Raw genomic sequence first — 21,634 nt, 5'->3', positions numbered from 1 at the left:
AGGTTCTGACAGGTATGAAATATGTATGTTTTGGGTTGACTAACTTAGACTTATTAGCTGTGGAGCCGCATAGAATATTGAAATAATATAATGAATCAGTCTTCCAAAAGATAGTGGACATGTTTCAGTTGTAGGAAAAAAAGATGTAATTTTGTATTTGAAATGTTGTCATTGGCTAATATACAATGAACTTTTAAAATCAGATTAGCAATAAAACAAAATGTTAATTTTTAAAAATCAGTTTACGTATTGAAAACACACACATTAAAGTTATAAGACTAAAGGCACATAAATCCAGAGTGGGTTAGGATACTGATTGTATTTAAATAATTATCTTTCTCTTTCCTTCTGTGGGTGAAGATGACTTAATAGAATTTACTACGGTTACTCTAGAATCTCCAAAACCATTGCTGGCGGATGCCTGGCTAGCGGGTAGATGATGCATCTTCGTAGTCTGCAAAGTCTCCTCAGGCTCTTTCATAACAGTAGTACTTGTTTGGTTGTTTTTTAAGACATAGCCTGACCCAAAGAGTTCCTCCATTAGATGGCTTTTCTTCTCCCTGAAAGTTGTGTCTTTTGCGTTTGTTCTGGAAGATTTAGCGAAGGAGGGTTCGTAGGCGATGGGAGGATGCTCCGGCTTCATTTCTTCCGAGTGACTGTGGTGCTTGCCTGTGCTATGAGTGTGTCTTATGCTGCCAGCATTGGCCAGCCCGCCTGAGGCAGGAAGCCCGTGATGCAGGTTTTCGATTGCTTCTGTGAATGAATAATGCTTTCTTTGTCTGAAGGGTATTTTGATATTTGGAGCAGCATTTTTATCTGGCATATCACCCATGTCGCTGATTTCTGGACTTCCTTTAAACTTGTCTTTTTCTGTATCATCTTCCTGACCACCTTCCCCTTCGGGATGGATTACTTGAATTCTTTTTGGTGGTAGTTCCTGTTCTTCTTTCACTAAAGTGGCCTTCGTTTCTTGATTTTCTGTTCTCTCTCTCTGTTGTCCAGTATTCTTCAGAGACGGTTGTGCTTCCAAATTTTGCTCTTCCTTGGATAAGTCTGTAGTAGAAAAATAGTCAATTTATTGATTTTTAAAATTAATAAATTTCTGTTTCAAGATGGCATGTTGAGCACACTTATTTACACCTCCTGACAAGCACATTAAAATGACAAAAAGGAAAGAAAAGTAATGCATACAACCCTAGAATCCAGGGAAAGGTGCTATTAGCAAGTCTGATATGTTATACTTTTGTAGAACATACCAGATAAGTGAAAATTATGAAGCCAAAAGAAAACGATGTTCATAAACTTTGCCAATATATTATTAACAGATGTTCAACATCACCAGCTAGGTTGTGCCAATTAAAAAACAATGAGAGTATTTTTCACCCATCCAATTGGCAAGTAAGTTTCAGAACTGGTGAGAATATGGGGAAATGGAAACTTTTGTTCCCCATTTGTGGGTGTAAGCTGGTAGGTAGTTTGGATGGTGATTTGGAAGTCTCTATCAAAATGTTAGGTGAGCATGCCCTTAGACCCAACAACTTCCCTTCTAGAACCAAACCCTACCAAAATATACAAAAGTGTGTCTAAGGATGTTCACTGTCGCCTGATTTAGTAAGAGTGAAACATCCGGAACATCCCTGAAAGGAGTCCTGGTTGAATCAATTAGAGCAAGTGCATGCATGCTAAGTCGCTTCAGTCGTGTCTAACTCTTTAGGACCCCATGAACTGTAGCCCCCCCCAGGCTCCTCCATCCATGGGATTTTCCAGGAAAGAATGCTGAAGTGGGTTGCCATCTCCTACTCCGGGGGATGCTCCCGACCCAGGAACCGAGGCCCGTCTCTTATGTTTCCTGTGTTGACGTTGGCAGACAGGTTCTTTACCATTAGTGCCACCTGGGAAGCCCCCAAGAATGCGTGTGGCTGTGCAATCTGGGCAGTAATTACAGAGAATGAGAAGGTAGCATGTGCTGACAGAAGAGACAACCGCAGAACACTGTTGGGTGTAGAGATGCTCTTTCCTCTGCTACCTCTTCCCCAGGCACCCAGGAAGCCACGTGTGCAGCCCTCTGCTCGTCCCAGGACCAGACCCGTGTGGGTTCTGAGGAAGCAGCATCACTCCCTGCCAGGCACTCAGCGAGGCTATCATTTGTGAGGGGGAATGGGGACACAGTCTGGTATGCAGAGAGTTGAAATGTTTTCTCATGTGAATAGATTCTTGAATAAAATAATTTACCTACACTCTAGGAAAATGAAAAAAAAAATACTAGGAGGAGAAAGTAGTATGTTTCAAGAATTAATGGTGAGCCTAGAAGTCAGTCAAACATATAATTACTTCTAAATAACTGTTAATATTATGCCCTATAACACTTGATGAGAATGTTAACATTTGAGACCATGGGGGTCACGTGCTTGTTTTCCACTGCCTCCCCTGCCCCCGCCTGGCCCCCCTGGCCCCAGAAGTGGGTATGCTCCCTCCTCTGCTCCAGCTGGTTCCAGCTCCAGGGGACCTTTCTGGAGGCCACAGCCCTTATATGACCCCTCCTCTGGCCCTGGCATCCCAGGGACATTCTGTGCCAGGAGTAGGTCATGTCCTTACTGGTCTCTCCTCCTGAGCTGTCTGGACTCAACCTCATCCTTTCCTCCACCCCAGCCCCTCCCTACCACCTCCTTAGTCTGGACCCTCTTTTTCATACCCATTGCCCTCCCTCACTGCAGATCTCCCCAAGGCCACAGGATCCCTAGGGTGCATTTTCCCCCAGTGTTTGGAGCAGTCCCAGACACACAGTATATGCTCAGAAAATATTTGTCAAGCAAATGAAGAAACTTTCTAGGACAATATGTGTGTATGTTAGTTGTTCAGTGGTGTCTGACTCTTTGTGACCCCATGGACTGTAGCCCACCAGGCTCCTCTGTCCATGGGATTCTCCAGGCAAGAATACTGGAGTGGGTTACCATTTCCTTCTCCAGGGGATCTTCCTGACCCAGAGACTGAACTCAGGTCTCCTGCATTACAGGCAGATACTTTATCTTCTGAGCCATTACCAAAATGAACTAAAAAACAGGTGGAAAATGTAAACAGAATCAGTATTTACTGCATTGGAGCAGTGGCTTTCCAGGGGTTTCAGCCCGACCCGGGGGTTGTTTAAACTTCATTCTAAGGCCATTTGGGGACTTCCCTGGTGGTCCAGTGGCTAAGCCTCTGCACTCCCAATGCAGGGGGCCTGGGTTTGATTCCTGGTCAGGAAACTAGATCCTACATGCTGCAACTAAGACGCGGCACAGCCAAATAAATAAACATTACAAAAAGAAAATGAAACTTTCTTGGTGGCTCAGAATCTGCTTGCAAAGCAGGAGACCAAAGTTCAATCCCTGGGTCAGAAAGATCCCCTAGAGAAGGAAATGGCAACCTACTGCAGTATTCTTGCCTGGAGAATCCTATGGACAGAGGAGCCTAGTAGGCTACAATCCACTGGGGTCACAAAGAGTTGGACATATTGCAACCAAGACCTGGCATGCCAAATAAATAAACATTACAAAAAGAAAATAAAGCCACTTGGACCCCACAGCTAAGATGTGGCCTCTCCAGGCCCACTGCCCGAGGCCCTGAGGGCCCCCCGAGGGCTCTTCCCCATGGCTGCTCTTTCCTGGGGGTTGTGCTTGCCCAGCTGGGTGGAGGGTCACTCAGATGCCCCTATATCAATAATTTAACATGGAAACAATGGGGGAGTGTCTTCAACATTCTGAGGGAAGATGATCTTCAGCCTAGAGTTTTCTTTCCAGTCCATTACTAACCAAGTCTAGGGCAGAACCATGACATCCCCAGGGAAAAGTGCATGGATTTGCCTTACGTGCACCTGTTTCTCAAGAAGCCAGTAGAGGTTGTGCTCCCATTCCAGGGTGGCATTCATTACAGGAGGACACAGGGGAGTAACAGAGACCTGGTGGAGAAGGGGCAGGAACCAGCAGGAAGGGTGATGGGAGCCCCCGGACCACAGAGGCAAAGGGCACCAGGCCCGAGGCCAAGGGCTTCGGCCTTAAGGGCTGGCATCACCGAGACTCTGCCAGCTAACCCCCCAGCTTCTAGCGTCCTTGGTCCATCCTGGCCGGCCGCGGCCTGGGGGCGGTGTCCCTCCCCCTGTGGTGTCTGCAGCCTGGGTGGGCCGAGAATGCTCCAGGGCCCAGTGTACGGGGCCTCTTCCTGCACCAGCAGAGCAGCCCTGCCACATGTCTGGCTCTTACGGGTCCCCATCCCCCAGGACTGTGAGTGACTTTGACCCTGGCCAGGCCCTGTGCCCTCAGGGAAGCTGCAGCCAGTCTGTGTCCGGCCTGCCTGCTCTGGAATCTTCTTCAGGGACGGTGCTTCCCTTAATTCAGCTGGGTTTGGGTTTGAGACTCAGTTTTTCAAAACTGAATATGTTGTTTAGGATACACACTGGTTTGGGAGCTGTGGCAGAAAATGGAATATCGAGGTTGCTTTTGGTGGTGGTGATGGGGCAGGGCAAGAGCGTTATGGTTATGAAGGGCCCACAGGGTGTCCCAGGGGATGCTTATGTTCTGTTTCTTAAACAAGGTAGTGGCTACACAGGTGTTTATTTTATAACAGTTCTCTCAACTGAACACATCTGTTTTATGTATACTTTTAAACACACACACAGTACTTACAACTTAAAAAAACGCAGTGTAAACGAGACTTTTACCAGTTGTTAAAATTACCTTCATATTTTCTCTTGGAATCCTCTTGGTTTGGTAGTTTGCTGATACAGGGAGTAATTGCATGGATTATTTCAATAGATTTTTCTTTATGACCATTGTTTCCTGTTGTCTTTTTGCTCTATAATTTAGAAAAGTGGCAAAAAATGTTTTTTGGTGGTAGAGATAATTTTAAATTGTGTTTTATTTAATGAATACAGCTACTTTTTGTATAGAACAAGTGTGTAGAGCCTATGTTTGCAAAAGTATGTTTAATTAGACACTTCAAGAATTCAAATTTGCTGTACCTTACTTGTCCAAGATGGAATATCTTCCGATTTTTGGGTTTCCTGGTGTCGCATACTTGTAAATGGAAAACTTTTCCTGTCTGCTTGTACTGACTTTGTTGAAGAAACTACAGAACAGTTACATTCATTATATGTAAGAAGCATAACTTGCATTTGGAAGCAATGTTGATTTTAAATAGAAAATAACAACTGAAGTTGGTAATGTAATAATAAAACAAAGTATACTAGACATTTTCTAAAGATGTTCAGTAAATATCAAACATTTGCCAGTTTCACTTTCTCCTCCACCACGTCAGCACTTTTGTCCTGTTTTGGGCTGCAGAGGTTATGGGTATCACAGTGGTACTCAGACAAGCAGGCATGAGGATGGGTGGGCATTGCTCTGGGAGGACACAGCGGCCCTTGCTGGCAGGAGGGGTTCAGAAGCATAGTTCTGCAGTTGTGAGAGGGGCGCCACCGTGTCTCCTGCGTCAGAGCTCTTGGTTATCAATGGTTAGATCGCCCACGCTAAAGTTCACGACTTCTAAATCTGGTAGCCACTTTCCTTGGAGGTTTTATCCTATTTAAATAACCCCATGTTTGATTATCATCTCTGCTGTCTGTTATTCTGGATTATAAAGCAAAAGCAAAGAGATTGTTGCCTTGAACAGTAAATACATAGTTACTTCTAGCAAAATAAGAGGTGTTTCTGTTGTTTCTCTTCTTAGCAGAATCTTGCTGGCCAGTCTTGTCTGTCCGGGGTGGGGTGGGGAGGGGAGTGAGTAAGTACATCCTGTCTTGAAGGAAAAGGTACTACTGATCCCCTGGAAAAAGGAATGGCAACCCACTGCAGTATTCTTGCCTGGGAAATCTCATGGACAGAGGAGCCTGGCATGCTACATACAGTCCATGGGGTCACAAAGGGTCAGACATGACTGAACGACTAAACACAAACACAACACAGCAATAGAAAGGTACAAACTAATGATAATAGCACAACACAGATGAGTCTCAAACACACTCTGCTGAACAAGAGAAGACAGATGCAAGAGAGGACCTGCTGTATAACCCACTTGTGAATCTGTAGAGCAGGCAAACTGAGCATCTCTGACTGAGGGGAGGTCAGAGGTGGCTTTGGGCTGGGGCTGGAGGGTCCCTCACCTGAGTGCCAGGGACAAGGGCACCTCCTGAGGAGATGGCCATATTCTACATCTAGACAGAGGTGGTGGTTACATGGGTATAAGCACGTGTCAAAACCCATTGGACTGCACACTTAAAATGGGTGCACTGCATTGAGGTGTATGCATACCCAGTTGTGTCTGACTCTTAGCGACCCCATGAACTGTAGCCTGCCAGGCTCCTCTGTCCATGGGATTTCCCAGGCAAGAATACTGGAGTGGGTTTGCCATTTCCTTCTCCAGGGGATCTTCTTGACCCAGGGAAAGATCGAACCTGCCTCTCCTTTGTCTCTTGCATTGGCAGGTGGATTTACCACTGAGCAACCCAGGAAACCCACTGTATTGAGGTGAGAGTGTTAGTTGCTCAGTCACGTCTGACTCTTTGCAACCCAAGGGCTGTACTTGCCAGGCTCCTCTGTCCATGAAATTCTCCAGGCAAGAATACTGGAGTGGGTTGCCATTCCCAACCCAGGGATCAAACTCTGGTCTCCTGCATTGCAGGCAGATTTTTTACCATCTGAGCCAAAGGTACCTAAATAAAGTTAACCTTAAAAATCTACACAGGGTCTTCCCTGGTGGTCCAGTGAGTGGTTAGGACTTGGTGCTTCTATTGCAGGGGGTGTGGGTTCCATTTCTGGTCTGGGAACTAAGATCTCGCATGCCATGAGGCTCTGCCAAAAAAAAAAGAAACCCAAACAAAAAACAAAACAAAACAAAAAATCCACACACTGGATGACAGATCTACCTAGAAAGTTCAGTATTTGGTGGACATTTTGCATCAAACTGAAAGTTATCCTCTCATTCACCCAAGTGAGGACAAAAAGGACTGAGCCGATGATGGGGAGAAGGAATGCATTTCTGTTTTCTTCTAGCTGTTTCAACCATGTGGCAGTTTCATTATTCTATATTATGTTTCAATGCCTAATAAAATGATTTTTTAAAAAATAGACTTTTGGACTCTGTGGGAGAAGGTGAGGGTGGGATGATTTGAGAGAATAGCATTGAAACATTTATATTACCATATGTGAAATAGATCCCAGTCCAGGTTCGATGCATTAGACAGGGTGCTCAGGGCTGGTGCACTGGGACGACCCTGAGGGATGGGATGAGGGGGAGGTGGGAGGGGGGTTCAGGATGGGGACACATGTACACCCATGGCTGATTCATGTGAATGTATGGCAAAAACCACTACAATATTATAAAGTAATTAGCTTCCAATTAAAATAAATAAATAAATTTTAAAAATGTCCATTATCTTGATGATATTAGTTAGGAAAATTTGGCTACATACTTTAAAACAGATTTCAAGCAAAAATAATTGAAACACACTTTACCTTTTGGATAATCTTCTTTGTCATGTAAATTTCTGAGTATCCGGTTAGTATAGATGTTTCTAATTTCGAGCTCTCGATCCTTCTCCTATAAAGAACCACAATACCAATATTTCTATAAGTGTTTACTTTTATCAACCTTCATTTCCTGTAAAAAACTATTTAATGTGAGGAGCTTGGTAAGCTCCAGCAGAAACAAAAACTGGCCATATCATCGTATATTATTCCCAACATAAAAAATATTAAAAAAAAATATTTATTTATTTTGGCCATGCTGGGTCTTAGTTGTGGCATGTGGGATATTGTTCCCTGACTGGGGATTGAACCTGGTCCCTTGCTTTGGGGAGTCTTAGCTACTGGACCACCAGGGAAGTCCCCAAAAAGCACTAGCTTCTAAACCGAGTGATAAACCATTGTGACTCAGACAATATTTTGAAGAGTTTGCAGGCCAAATTCTTTCACAGTATTTTTTTCTGTTCCCTGGGTCTGTGCCAACAAGTTTACTGTTCTTTGTGGTCCAATGCAGTGGCCACTAGCCATGTTGTTCCTTGGATTAAGTAGAATTAAAAATACTCAGTTCTCAGAGTCACATGACTGTATTGTGGATGCTCAGTCCTGCATGTGGGTGGTGACCACAGGGTTGGACAGTGAGAGAGAATACTGTCCTCATCACAGAAACTTCTGTCTGCACAGCCAGTGTAGGGTGGGTGGGACCTGGAACAAAAACACTGCTCTTTAGCTTGAGATTTCAGTGCTGACTTCTTAAGTCTTGGCAAAACAGAAGGTTTGACACCCTGGTTTGCTGAGAAAAATTGAAGTATGGTTGATGTATAATATATAAGTTACAGGTGTAGCATAGTGATCACTAGTTTTAAAGGTTACACTCCTTATTGTAAAATATTGGCTATATTCCCCATATTGTACTGTATTTCCCTATAGCTTAGTTTATATCTAATAGTTTGAACCTCTTACTTTCCTACCCCTATAGTACCCCTCTACCTCTCCCTTCCCATTGTTAACCACAAGTTTGTTCTCTATACTCATGAGTCTGCTTCTTTTGTATTATATTCACTAGGCTGTTGTATTTTTTAGATTCCACATTTAAGTGCTATCATACAGTATTTGTCTTTCTCTGTTTGACTTATTTCACTTGATATAATACCTTCCCAGTTAGGCCATACTTTAAAAGTCAGTTTTGTAAGAAGCAAGTGAGACTTTAAAATGAATTTATGTGTATATAAAATAGATAAGCAACAAGGATTTACTGTATAACTCAGGCAATCATATTTAAGATCTTATAATAACCTACAATGGAAAATAACCTGAAAAAATATAACTGAACCACTTTCTACCTGAAACTAACATAATATTGTAAATCAACTATGCTTCAAAAAAACAAATAAAATGAATTTATGGGCCACTAAAATTATTTGAAATATTATAATAAGTTAATTCTTTAATCCAAAAATTTATTTTGGGTTCCACTAAAGTGTTGAGGCTGAAACTCCAATACTTTGGCCACCTGATACAAAGAGCTGACTCATTGGAAAAGACCCTGATGCTGGGAAAGATTGAGGGCAGGAGGAGAAGGGGATGACAGAGGATGAGATGGTTGGACAGCATCATCGACTCGATGGACATGGGTTTGGGTGGACTCCGGGAGTTGGTGATGGACAGGGAGGCCTGGCATGCTGCGGTTCATGGGGTTGCAAAGAGTTAGACATGACTGAGTGACTGAACTGAAATGAAAGTGTTAACAAGGTACAATAATATTACTTCATGTGATGAGATAAAAAAAGGTTAACAGAAGTCTTGTAAATAGAGTTTTAATTTTTCTAATTATAGGTGCATATTCATCAGGCTGTTAACTCATTCTAATAATTTCTGTTCCTAGGGGAAAAACTTAATTTGAGAAAGCTATTCTGTAAGTAATTTAAAGATATATTAGGCAGTGGCCACAGGACTGGAAAAGGTCAGTTTTCATTCCAGTTCCCGATAAGGGCAGTGCCAAAGAATGTAAAAATTATGGTACATCTGCACTTATTTCACAAGCTAGCAAGGTGATGCTCAAGATCCTTCAAGCCAGGCTTCAACAGTACATGAACCAAGAATTTCCAGATGTACAAGCTGGATTTAGGAAAGGTAGAAGAACCAGAGATCAACTGGTTGCCAACATCTGTTGGATCATAAAAAAGCAAGGGAATTCCAGAAAAACATCTACTTCTGCTTCATTGACTATGCTAAAGCATTTGACTGTGTGGATCACAACAAACTGTGGGAAATTCTTAAAGAGATGGGAATACCAGACCATCTTACCTGTCTCCTGCGAAACCTATATGCAGGTCAGGAAGAAACAGTTAGAACCAGATATGGAACAATAGACTGGCTCAAAATTGGGAAAGGAGTATGTCAAGGCTGCATATTGTCCCCTGCTTATTTAATTTATATTCAGAGTATGTAATGTGAAATGCCAAACTGGACGGAGCTCAAAGCTGGAATCAAGGTTGCTGGGAGAAATATCAATAACCTCAGATATGCAGATGATACCACCCTATGGCAGAAAGCAAAGAGGAACTAAAGAGCCTCTTGATTAAAGTGAAAGAGGAGAGTGAAAAAGCTGGCTTAAAACTCAACATTTAAAAAACTAAGATCATGGCATCTGGTTCCATCAGTTCATGGAAAATAGACAGGGAAACAATGGAAACAGTGACAGACTTTATTCTCTTGGGCTCCAAAATCAATGCAGATGGTGACTGCAGCCGTGAAATTAAAAGATGCTTGCTTCTCGGAAGAAAAGCTATGAGAAACCTAGACAGTGTATTAAAAAGCAGAGACATCACTTTGTGGACAAAGGCTGATGTTGAAGCTGAAACTCTAATACTTTGGCCACCTGATGCGAAGAACTGACTCATTTGAAAAGACCCTGATGCTGGGAAAGATAGAAGACAGGAGGAGAAGGGGACAACAGAGGATGAGATGGTTGGATGGCATCACTGACTCAGTGGACATGGGTTTGAGCAAACTCCAGGAGTTGGTAATGGACAGGGAGGCCTGGTGCGCTGCAGTCCATGGGACTGCAGAGTCAGACATGACTGAGCAACTGAACTGAACTGAATTGTCCATATAGTCAAAGCTATGGTTTTTCTGGTAGTCATGTACAGATGTGAGAGTTGTATCATAAAGAAGCCTGAGCACAAAAGAATTTATGCTTTCTTTCGAATTGTCGTGTTGGAGAAAACTCTTGAGAATCCCTTGGAGTGCAAGGAGATCAAACCAGTCAATCATAAAGGAAATCAGTCCTGAATATTCACTGAAAGGACTGATGCTGAAGCTGAGACTCCAATACTTTGGCCACCTGATGGGAAGAGTTGACTTATTGGAAGAGACCCTGATGCTAGAAAAGATGAAGGCAAGAAGAGAATGGGGCAAAAGAGGATGAGATTGTGGGTTGGCATCATCGACCCAATGGACATGAGTTTGAGCAAATTCCGGGAGATAGTGAAGGACAAGGAAGCCTCGTGTGCTGCAGTTCATGGGGTTACAAAGAGTCGGACATGACTGAATAACAACAGCTCTGATATTTTTGGAAGCTGAATTTCACAAGTTTTGGTACATTTTGCTTTTAAAAAAAGTACCTTAAGTTTTTGTTGAAGATGTTTTACTTCCATCTGCAGAGTCTTTGTGGCAGCCTGAGCTGCTAAGGTCTTCCGGTTCTCAAAGGTCAGCTGCCGAGTAAAGGCTTTATGGTTCAGCCTCAATTGTTTCTCCAAGCTCTGAAAACAGTACATATTTCAGCTCTTTGTGACCAGTGTAATATTATACAAAACTTCTACTGTAGTGAAACTAATTACATTTATGAAAAGGTCAAGATTTTAATAAAATTTTAGTAGGGAGAACACATATTAGAACTAAAAATTATCATACACACAGAGAGAGGCACAAAGCCCAAAAATCTCAGATCCCAACTCTAGAGAATAAATATCATGTTTACAGTCTGATATTTTTTACACTCTGGAATTTGATTTAAAAAAAATTTTTTTTTGGAACAGAGCCTGAAAATCAGTAAGTATAATCAGTGTTACACTTTCAAACTAAACCTAAGCAATTGTGTTGAAATGAAGTATTACACTAACTTGGCATAGTGCACTCTGTGAAAATCTTTCAAGCATCTCTTGCTGAAAGGTTTACCAGCATCAGTGCAGATCATGATTCAGGGACTGTGATTCTCAGATAACTGAGACTGGAAATTATGCTGGGGCCTCACAGGGCCACACCCGTGTGAGTGGGTTATATGTGAGACAGTGAAATGACTGACTTATTATAGCACAATAACCTTCTATAAAAATGCAGGATTTACTATTGCATATTCACCTTTCTGGAATGAGACCTGTTTTACTGGAGAACTGTTTGAGCAGGACTTTAATAGGAGGTTGGCCTAAAGACCTTTTCTTTCCTTTTTTACCATAAAGTTTCCCTTTATGGATTCCCTCATTATAACATTAACACTTTCTCATTAAAGTGTAAAATATGGTAAACTAATGGGATTGAAATGAAATAATCTTTAAAATCACACTTTCTAAAATATTAACATTAAAAAAATACCTACATGTTTTTTCTCAGAAATGTTTTCCCCCCACCAAATGCCCTAAAATCAAATGAAATCTCCTATATGACCAAGTGCTCCTGATAAGAAAATAGCTAAGTAGTTCTTGAATTCTTTTTGGTTTTGGTTGTAGTATAGAGACATGAGCTACTTAAACATATGTGTAAAAATATGTATATGAGATACAAATACATGAACTTTCACATGACAGATAGATGCTAAGATGGATTCAATGCTACCTGAAATGCCAAACATTAGAACCTTGGGACACTATTTACATCAGTAAAAAAGGAGGTTCCTCATTATGTCCTGTAGCTTACATATCCATTTTATGTGAGAAAATTCTCTTTGAAAATAGAGGAGGGTTTTTTACCAAAAAAAAAAGAAATAACTGAGAAATGGCTGAAATGAACTTAATGTCTTATTATTTCAAGTAAATACTTGTCTACTTCATGAACGATGTCTATTTCATATAAAATACTTGTCTCTCACCATTAAGGAATTTGAAAGAGTAAGTTAAGTCCACTTGTGTCCATTCCATTTTGTGTTCATAGAGACCAAAACCACCTAATGTAAAATAGGCAGAATTCTCAGTGTAATCAGTGTTCTCTCAAATCACCCCTTGTAATTCCAAGCTTTTGACCACCATGCACCCTTCAGGAATACCAACCTATCCATTCCTTCAGTGATTTACATTCCTTTTCCCTATCTGTCTTCAGGAATATTACCTAGAAAAATTTTCTGTTTCCAGGACACGGGTCTTTGTGGTAATGACTGGACAGATGGATGAGGTAGAGAACAAGGAAGAGGGTGAGGAGATGCACTTACAGTTTAGGGAAGTGATCTTTTCAGAAGCAGTTTGGAGCAGAGGCTCACTTTCTAAGAAAGGTTTCCCACAACACAGGACAACACACCACCCTTCAGCATGTGAACAGACTCCCCTAACCCTGGTCGCCAGACTGCCTTAGAGAATGGTCATTTCCAGATAAATGAGCCCAACTGTAACCAAGCAGGACGCTACAGGGCTTTTCTGGAACAGGGACCCCTCCCTACCACATACATGTCCTCCATCTGCCTCCTGTCTTTAGAAAAAATTTAGCCTCCTACAACTTGCTTGAGTTCCAAGGAGCAAATTTAATCAGAGAAGTGAGAAGATACAGAAAGAAATGAAAATAGTAAAGTAAGACAATTTGTCTCCCTGGTGGCTCAGATGGTAAAGAAGCTGCCTGAAATGCAGGAGACTCAGGTTTGATCCCTAGGTCAAGAAGATACCTTGGAGAAGGGAATGGCTATCCATGCCAGTATTCTTGCCTGGAAAATCCCATAGACAGAGGAGCCTGGCGGGCTATAATCCACGGGGTAGCAAAGAGTTGGACATGACTGAGTGACTAAACACAGCACAAGACAAAATAATAATAGTTTAGCTATTAAAGTTAAGAACTTTTAGTTCCTCCTCAAGGGCTATAGGCAATATTCTGATCCATGTCCTGTGAGCTGTTTTGCAGATACTGAACCCCCACCAGGTGGAAGAAGTTTAACTGCATGCTGCCCACAAGCACATAGACCCCAGACTGGTTGGAACTGGAAGGTTGATGATGTTGACTCCTGAATACCTCACCACCAACCAGTCAGAGGAATGTCCATGAACTGATCACATAATACAACCACCCCCAACCTTGTCTTTAAAAATTTTCTCCTGAAAGCCACTGGGGGAGTTCAGGCGTTTTGATCACTAACTACCGGGACTCCTTGCTTGGCATTTGCAATAAACGCTGCGCTTTCCTTTAGCACCTCAGCACAGTGTCAGTAGACTGGCTTTGCTGCCCGTGGACGAGTGAACCTGAGTTAGTTTGGGTGACACAGACACAGAAGGAGCCCTGGCTCAGTCCACAACAAGAGGGGCTGTTTCCGTCTCTCCTGAGCGCTTCCCCTTCCCTGCACCCACCCCATCCCCACCGAACACCACCATCTGTGTGCTCAGCCCAGTAGAGCTTCATTCCTCAGGCAAGTATGATGAATGCGCTCCCTCTCCAGATTGATTTTGGAACCTTAACGTTTTTAGGTCTCTGAAGTACAGACCTGTATCTTTTTGTCGTTTGCCTCCATCTTTGCTGTAAGAATGGACAATCTCTGAGTGAGCTCTTCCCTCTCTGCAAGACTCTTGTCTTCAGAAATCTTCTGCAGGGCCTGCAAGGCATCTTTTGTCCTCAGCAGCTCACCGTCCGTCTCTCTCAGTTTCCTTGACACGGCTCTTTCCTTTCCCTGGGATTTCCTGAGGAGCTGTCTTAAATTTTTCACTTCGTTCTGATGTTTGGCCATAATTTGAGGTAGATTATTTTGTGAATTCTCATATTTTCCTATAGCTTTCAAGTGCTTAAGCTGGACTTGTTTCAGAAATTGGTTTTCTATGACTGTGGCCTCTACTTTGTGGTGCAGATCAGCTAACTCATTCTTCAGTTCTTTGATCTTATGAAGCCTCGCTGACAGGATGCGGTGGGCCATGGCATCACGTCGCTGGGCAGCGACACTGATATGAGAGTTGAGAAATGGTAAGTTCCAGCTGCGCTTTTTTCCAACCGAGATTTCCTTCTGGCCTGTGTAAGAAGATAATCCCGTTTGTTACTATAGTCATACGTATGTGCTTAGTTGCTCAGTCACGTGTGACTCTTTGTGATCCTATGGACTGTAGCCCGCCAGGCTCCTCTATCCATGGGGATTCTCCAAGGTAAGAATATTGGAGTGGGTAGCCTATCCCTTCTCCAGGGGCTCTTCCTGACCCAGGAAGCAAACCAGGGTCTCGTGCATTGCAGGTGGATTCTTTACAAGCTGAGTTACCAGGGAAGCCCAATCATATGCATATAGATATGTAAGTATGCAGATGTCTGTAATACCCACACCCACCTCCCCCCCTACTCCCACACACATATACACATACACATGCAAGGTAGAAGGGGAAGGAACTAACACTGAATGAATATTCATGCTTTAGGCTAGGTACTTTATGTCTAGCTATCTCATTTAATGCAATCCTTTAAGGTCAGTAGTAGTCCATTTTATAGCTGGAGATTATAAGTCATGTGTCCATGGTTACATAACCACAAAGTGACATAAAAGGAATTGAAATCAGGTCTTCTCTGACTCTAAAACCCGTACTTACTTCTATTATAAAAGGTAAACTAAAAACCATAAGAATAAATAGCATTTACCAAGCGTTTTCCATATGTGAAGCATTGAATTAAATGCTTTATGTAATAGATTATCTGATCTAATTCTGCCAACAAAATGTTATGAGGCAACTAGAGGGTAACATTAGAGCTAAGAGTTATATATGAAGGTCTCATAGATTTAAAAAGATTTTTAAAGACCCATTAAATTGCTTAGAGAATTCATATAAGTATTCTATCTCTCAATATATCTAACATAGGCAGTTTTTCCTTTGTTGCTTTTGACTGGGCACTCAATTAACCAGTTAGATGGTTTATGGTCAGGAAACTATTTTGATCAAAAAGCATCTAAATGATATTATACCAAGCTCATATAACTGAATTTGCATATGTCAACTGCATGTGCGTAACATTATTGTATTATCATCCCATTTTATTTTTTAAGTTAATTTTCATTGAAGTATAGTTGCTTTGCAATGTTGTGTTAGTTTCTGCTATACAGAAAAGTGAATCAGCTATATGTGTACATACATCCCTTCTCCCTTGGATTTCCTTCTCATTTAGGTCACCACAGAGCACTGAGTAGAATTCCCTTTGTAGCATGTTCTCATTAGTTATCTATTTTATATATGGTATCTGCAGTGTCTATTATCCCATTTTAATGGTGATGCTTATCAATGGGCACACAGCTCGTAGGTGGTGAAACAGACCCACGTCCGTGTGCCTTTGCCACTGCCCCACAGGTATGTGCGTTTCTATGATATCCATGTGTGCACCTGTGGATGTACACACGTGTGTGCCTGTATACATATCAGTATACCTATATTCTGAGAAAGAGCGGTTGGAACTGGATTCTAGAATCTAAAAATGTATGATTCTCCTCCTGCAGAGAGAAAGGCTCTTAGTGACCAGTGTCACTGGGGTCCTGGCCCTGAGCTACTGGCCTGAGTGAGGACACATTGTTTGAGACACGGCTCAGTGTGCTTGGTCTGGTGGTGGGAAAGGCAATTCTGCCTGTGATGGAAACCATGAGCCAGCAGAGACAGAGAACACTTTCTGAGGATAAAGCATATGGATCTTGGGTATGACAGACCACACAGATTTCACAGTGACCACACTATCTGTTTCCCAGGTGGTTCAGTAATAAAGAATCTGCCTGCCAATGCAGGAGATGCAAGAGACATGGGTTTGATCACGAGGTTGGGAAGATCCCCTGGAGGAGGAAATGGCAACTCTCTCCAGTATTTTTGCCTGGAGAATCCTCATGGACAGAGGAACCTGGTGGGCTATAGTCCATATTGGAGCCGCGAAGAGTCAAACACGATTGAGTGACTAGCACTTTCCTTTTTTAAAGCTGAATGGTTAAGCTACTCTTAAGATACCTAGTTGTTAAACCACTAAGCTAAAACACTTAAATTAATTCACCAAAAACATGTATATCTAGGTCCATAGTTAGTAAAAAGGGGACTCTTATTACTCAAGACTAGTCACGCCTTCCCAGTACAAAGAGTGAAATAAGCTCTTTGAACAGACCTAAGCCCAAGCCCCGCTTCACTGGCTCCAACCTCTCCTCTTTGCTCAGCCATTGCCCCAGGTGCACCCTCACTCCCATCCTCCTTTTCAAAGCACCTCTGTCTTCCTGTCACACCATTGTGCCCATCCTCCCTGGCCCCGTTGTGGTCCTGTCTCCCTGTCATCTTCCTCTTTGTGTCACAGTCCCATTCTGTTCCTGCCGTCTGCGCCCTCAGTCTGGTTCAGGTCCGCAACCTGAGCCAGGTCCCTGCTGGTGCTGGCTCTGCCCTCTGCTGGGCCCTCTCTCTCTTCCAGGTCACCTTAAAGGAGGTGGCCCCTTCTTCCAAGGACCAGGGTAGGAAGAGGTTCAAAGGCAGGCCTTTCCCCTGCCTGTTCTCCACAGCTCCAGCATCAGAGTCACAAAGTATACCTCCTCAACCCCACCTTAGGGCTTCCACCCACCTCTGCCCTAAGGCAACAGGGCAAAAGGTGTCCCGAGCAACTGAACACAGTAAAATAACTTTTCTTTTTTGGTATACCATTTCTCCCCCCTTTTTTAAAATTCTGAGCTCAGAGCAAGTGTAGAAACCTTCATAGTTATAAAGGTCCACAGTAAAACCTTTTCATCATTGCTCAGAAATGATCAGTCTTTCATACACCTACATCCATAGCCAGCTCTCACTCACCCACCAATAAGTCCTCAGTTATCTACTGTCACCTTTAAACAAACACACACACATCTTATTTTAAATTATTTTCTTGCTTCTCAGAACAACAGAGATCATGCATCAGGTAGACTAGGAGTTCTTCTGCGGCTCAGATTTGGCTATTTTCATCATTGATCCACTTCAGTGAGAGCGGATCTCAGAGAAGGTATACCAGTTTTTTGAATGACCTTCGCAAAACGTCTTGGTGGGCTTCCCAGGTGGTACTAGTGGTAAAGAACCTATTTGCCAATGCAGGAGACATAGGGAGTCTCAGGTTTGATCTCTGGGTCAGGAAGATCCCCTGGAGTAGGGCATGACGACCCCCCTCTAGTATTCTTGCCTGGAGAATCCCATGGACAGAGGAGCCTGGCAGGCTACAGTCCATGGGGTCACAAAAAGTCAGACATGACTGAAGCAACTTAGCATGCACCCATGTGCACACATGTTTTGGCGTTATATCGACAAATCATAGCAAGGGAAGGTATAATTGAAGGAGTTCTGAAAGTACATTTTTTCTACAAAGAAAGAAATAACCACATTTTGAAGATAAAATTATAGAAATATATTGCTTGCTATTTATATTAATCTAAGTATATAAATCTCAGGTATCTAACCAGAGCAAAAGTCCTGTCAAACTGAAGTTGTCATTTTATCCTTATAATTTTTCTCTATGAGATGTTTTTCTGCTATAAAATTTGCGTTTCTAAGATGAGAATTGAAAATAATCTCTGAAGCTGTTATCCTTGAGTGAATTCTGGGTCTCTATTGGTGGTTCCTGATTCAGTGTTACCAGCCTCTGAGGGTCAGAGGTCTCCTTTTATATATCAGAAAGATAATAGAAACTGAACCTTCACTCAAGAAGGCACTGCACTGGTTAATCATTATGCCTTATTGGCTGAGGTTAGTTACATCTTTGTGTGCCTACTTAGTTGCTAAATTTTGTCCCACTCTTTGTGACCCTATGGACTGCAGCCTGCCAGGCTCCTCTGTCCATGGAATTCTCCAGACAAGAATCCTGGAGTGGGTTGCCATTTCCTTCTCCAGCGGATCTTCCTGATCCAGAATTGAACCTGCATCTCCTGCACTGGCAGACAGATTCCTTACCACAAAGCCACCAGGGAAGCCCAAGAATTACATTACCCGAGCATTGATTCTTTAATTACTTGCTGATTGAATTTTTTTGGCACACATTTACACAACATGGGCTGTGAAGGAACAAAAGAATAAAAGGATACACCAAGAATATTTTTTATCATTCTGTGACAAAGCTTGATGTTACAAGTGTTTGAAGGTCCTTATACACTGGGGTACAGCGCATCTTCAGGGGCATAAAATTTGGGTTAAAGAAGCATCCAAGATTTACTTAAAATAATTTGAGAGTATTCATACACAAAAGAGTACCCAAGGGAGAGCGAGCCCTCACTAGGATCATGGAATTTAGGTTCTGCGTGTTCAGTCGCTTCAGCAGTGTCCATCTCTTTGTGACCCCATGGACTGTAGCCCTCTAGGCTCCTCTGTCCATGGAATTCTCCAGGCAAGAATACTGGAGTGGGTTGCCATGCCCTCCTCCAGGAGATCTTCCATACCCAAGGATCGAAGTCTCCTGCATTGGCAGGCAGATTCTTTACCACTGCGTCACCTGGGAAACCCTCACTTGGATCGTGGAATTTAGGTTCCAGTCCACTGTGAAGTGATAGTTCATTTGGGCTGCTGCCAATTTATGAACAAGTATCTTGCATAAAGGACACAATAAACATTTGTGGAATAAATAAATGAGGAATCAGTTTTAAAAATTTGTATTGTAAGGCTCTTAGAAACAACATGCAGTTTGTTTCTTGTAGAAATAATTTTATAAACACTAACTGCCTTCTTACACAGTTCTGTGAAATCCTAGACTCAATTTAAGATGTAGTATATTGTTTGATGATTTCTTGTCATAAACCCATGGGGGCCAGACTACTTCTGTATTTTGGGGGATTTATTCTTTGTGATGGGCTTTCCTCGTGGCTCAGCCTTTTCCTGGTAGGGTCTTCTGCTCTGGCCTTGGCAGTGGGTGCAGGACTCCCACCTCTCCAGAGAAAGGGCTGTGAAACCTTTCGAGAACCTGGAGGAAAACTATGGGTCCTTCTCCCTAGAAAGTTCACAAACACAAATAGATGTGCGTGTGTATGCATGCATGCGCGCGCGCGCGCACACACACACACACACACACACACACACACACACTGCAAAGGATTCCCTAAGTCTCCCAGAGTCAAGTCTTAGATGGAGAGTCCCTGCTCTGAAGCTGGGAAGAAGGGCAACTGAAGACTCTAGCTCTTCACAGGGTCCCAGGCAGGCTGGGTGTGAGAGGCAGGCACTGGGTGAATGTGGCCCTGGACGTGCTCCACATTCAACAGGCTCTTAATTGTTTTTTGGCCACTTACTGACACCAGTTCTGATGGTCACAGCCGGAAGAGAGTGGCAGTGGTTTCTACACAGGGAATATTTATAAGCCCAGCATTGCATGCCTGGGAATAACCATAGTCTAGGCAAGGGGGTAGGAAGTGAGGAGGTCAAGGATGGTGCAGAGCTACTCCCATTTGGGACAGTTAGAAGCTGATGCTGTTGCTACTCTTAAAATCCACAAGGAAATGACATTAACAGCCTTTTGACCAGCCCTTTTCCTAAAGAGCATCTTTGCCAATATGCCTCACCGGACTTGAAGACCATCTTCCTGGGATGCTGAGACAGATAGTTACATTTCATTGGAGATTGAAACCTTGACTCTTCAGCTAAGATGAAAGGCAAGAAGCCTGTGAAATCCAAGTACTGTGGTGCTCTGTAACAAGGCCACCTGTTAACTAAAAACGGAACTAACCTCACTCATGGGTTCCAGGAGGGAAAGCTGGGCAAGAGGGCTTTCTGTCATTTTGTGATTATTCTTAATTTCTCTATTTCCTACTCTTTCTATAAAAAAATTCACTTGTAATACTTATAATTTTATAAGTACTGGTACAATCTGGAAAAACAATAAAACTGAATATGGGCCACTCCAGGTTACCAGTGCGTTAAATAATAATGTCATTATAACCCGAAATTTGGTCTTGGTTGGGAGATTTTGCTTCTTACCTTTAGGTTGGGAGATTTTAGAAACATTATACTTCTTCTTCTCCTTCTTTTGTTTTACTGTAGGCTTCTCTAAGTAGTTGTTCCTAGCTGTGGTTTCTGAGAACTCAGACAGAAAGTCTTCTGAATAATCGCAGTGGGAGTCTGGGCTTCTGCAGGAGCACCGAGATCTGCTGTAATCAACACTCTTGTCAGAAGCATCACTGTTCCTGGGAACACCTGGGCTGCTGCCCTCCCATTTTGAGGAACTCCTGCCATTTTCGATGGCCGTGCCGCGGAAATGTCCACCTAGATTTGTTTCTGTTGGACCAGCCAATGACATAGTAAACAACCTAATAGAAGAAAAGTATTTTTAGATTTAGAGCTACAGCCCTTAAAACAAACCCACGCTTTATTACCTGTGTGTGTTCAGTCGTGTCCAACTCTTTGTAACACCATGGACTGTATTCTGCCAGGCTCCTCTGTCCATGGGATTCTCCAGGCAAGAGTACTGGAGTGGGTTGCCATTTCCTCCTCCAGGGGACCTTCCCGATCCAGGGACTGGACCAGTGTCTCTTATGTCTCCTGCAATGGCAGGTGGGTTCTTTACCACTTGATCCACCTGGGAAGCCCATGCTTTATTATAGTTAACTAACTATAAATGCACAATTAGGAATGCAAAACAACATATTATTTTTGAAGTGTGTTCCAGAAAAAAATTTCAATTTGGTTTTTATATTTTTTCTACCTAAAATATAAGACTCCTGAGACTGGACTTTGGGGAGACTGTATTGACAGGAATTTTGTTCACATCAGATAGCAACAACAGGGACAACTTAAAAGTTAGTGAATTACATTCTCATTCTCTAAGGCTGGCTGTTGGGATTTTTAAAAATTGGAATATAAAAAAAATTGGAATATAGTTGATTTACAACCTTGTGTTAATGTCAGGTGTACAACAAAGTGATTCAGTTGTATATATACACATACATGCTAGAACACAGAATGCCTTAAATTCCCAAACCAGTTCTATTTCTGAATCTTTCTGTAAGAACCACTTTGAACTTCCTTAGACTC

The 21,634-nt window shown here is 42.5% G+C and overlaps 1 protein-coding gene and 2 non-coding genes across 3 annotated transcripts; all 3 read right to left on the bottom strand.

The window, feature by feature from the left end:
* Nucleotides 1-322: 322 nt before the first annotated feature.
* LCA5L (lebercilin LCA5 like) lies at nucleotides 323-20,900 on the bottom strand. Its single transcript, XM_061167994.1, has 7 exons — nucleotides 20,582-20,900; nucleotides 14,167-14,681; nucleotides 11,120-11,257; nucleotides 7,488-7,572; nucleotides 4,997-5,103; nucleotides 4,713-4,830; nucleotides 323-1,053 (listed from the first exon to the last, which is right to left on the bottom strand). The coding sequence occupies exons 1-7, from the start codon at nucleotides 20,898-20,900 to the stop codon at nucleotides 323-325; spliced, it is 2,013 nt and encodes a 670-aa protein (XP_061023977.1).
* Nucleotides 17,329-17,398, bottom strand: LOC133074313 (small nucleolar RNA U2-30). The gene has a single exon (XR_009697159.1). It is a non-coding gene; the product is annotated as a small nucleolar RNA U2-30 (small nucleolar RNA).
* Nucleotides 17,528-17,607, bottom strand: LOC133074316 (small nucleolar RNA U2-19). The gene has a single exon (XR_009697160.1). It is a non-coding gene; the product is annotated as a small nucleolar RNA U2-19 (small nucleolar RNA).
* Nucleotides 20,901-21,634: the final 734 nt, after the last annotated feature.

The sequence above is a fragment of the Dama dama genome, chromosome 19 (assembly GCF_033118175.1).
Source record: "Dama dama isolate Ldn47 chromosome 19, ASM3311817v1, whole genome shotgun sequence".
Taxonomy (NCBI): Eukaryota; Metazoa; Chordata; class Mammalia; order Artiodactyla; family Cervidae; genus Dama; species Dama dama.
The sequence above is the reverse complement of the archived record's forward strand: the minus strand, read 5'-3'. Positions and strand labels throughout refer to the sequence as shown.

Coding starts and splice junctions, on each gene's coding strand:
- LCA5L (XM_061167994.1), bottom strand. CDS start 20,900: ATGTCATTGGCTGGTCCAACAGAAACAAATCTAGGTGGACATTTCCGC. Junction 14,682..20,581: donor TAAAATCTCCCAACCTAAAG/GTAAGAAGCAAA, acceptor CTTCTTACACAG/GCCAGAAGGAAATCTCGGTT. Junction 1,054..4,712: donor TTCCAAGAGAAAATATGAAG/GTAATTTTAACA, acceptor TTTCTACTACAG/ACTTATCCAAGGAAGAGCAA.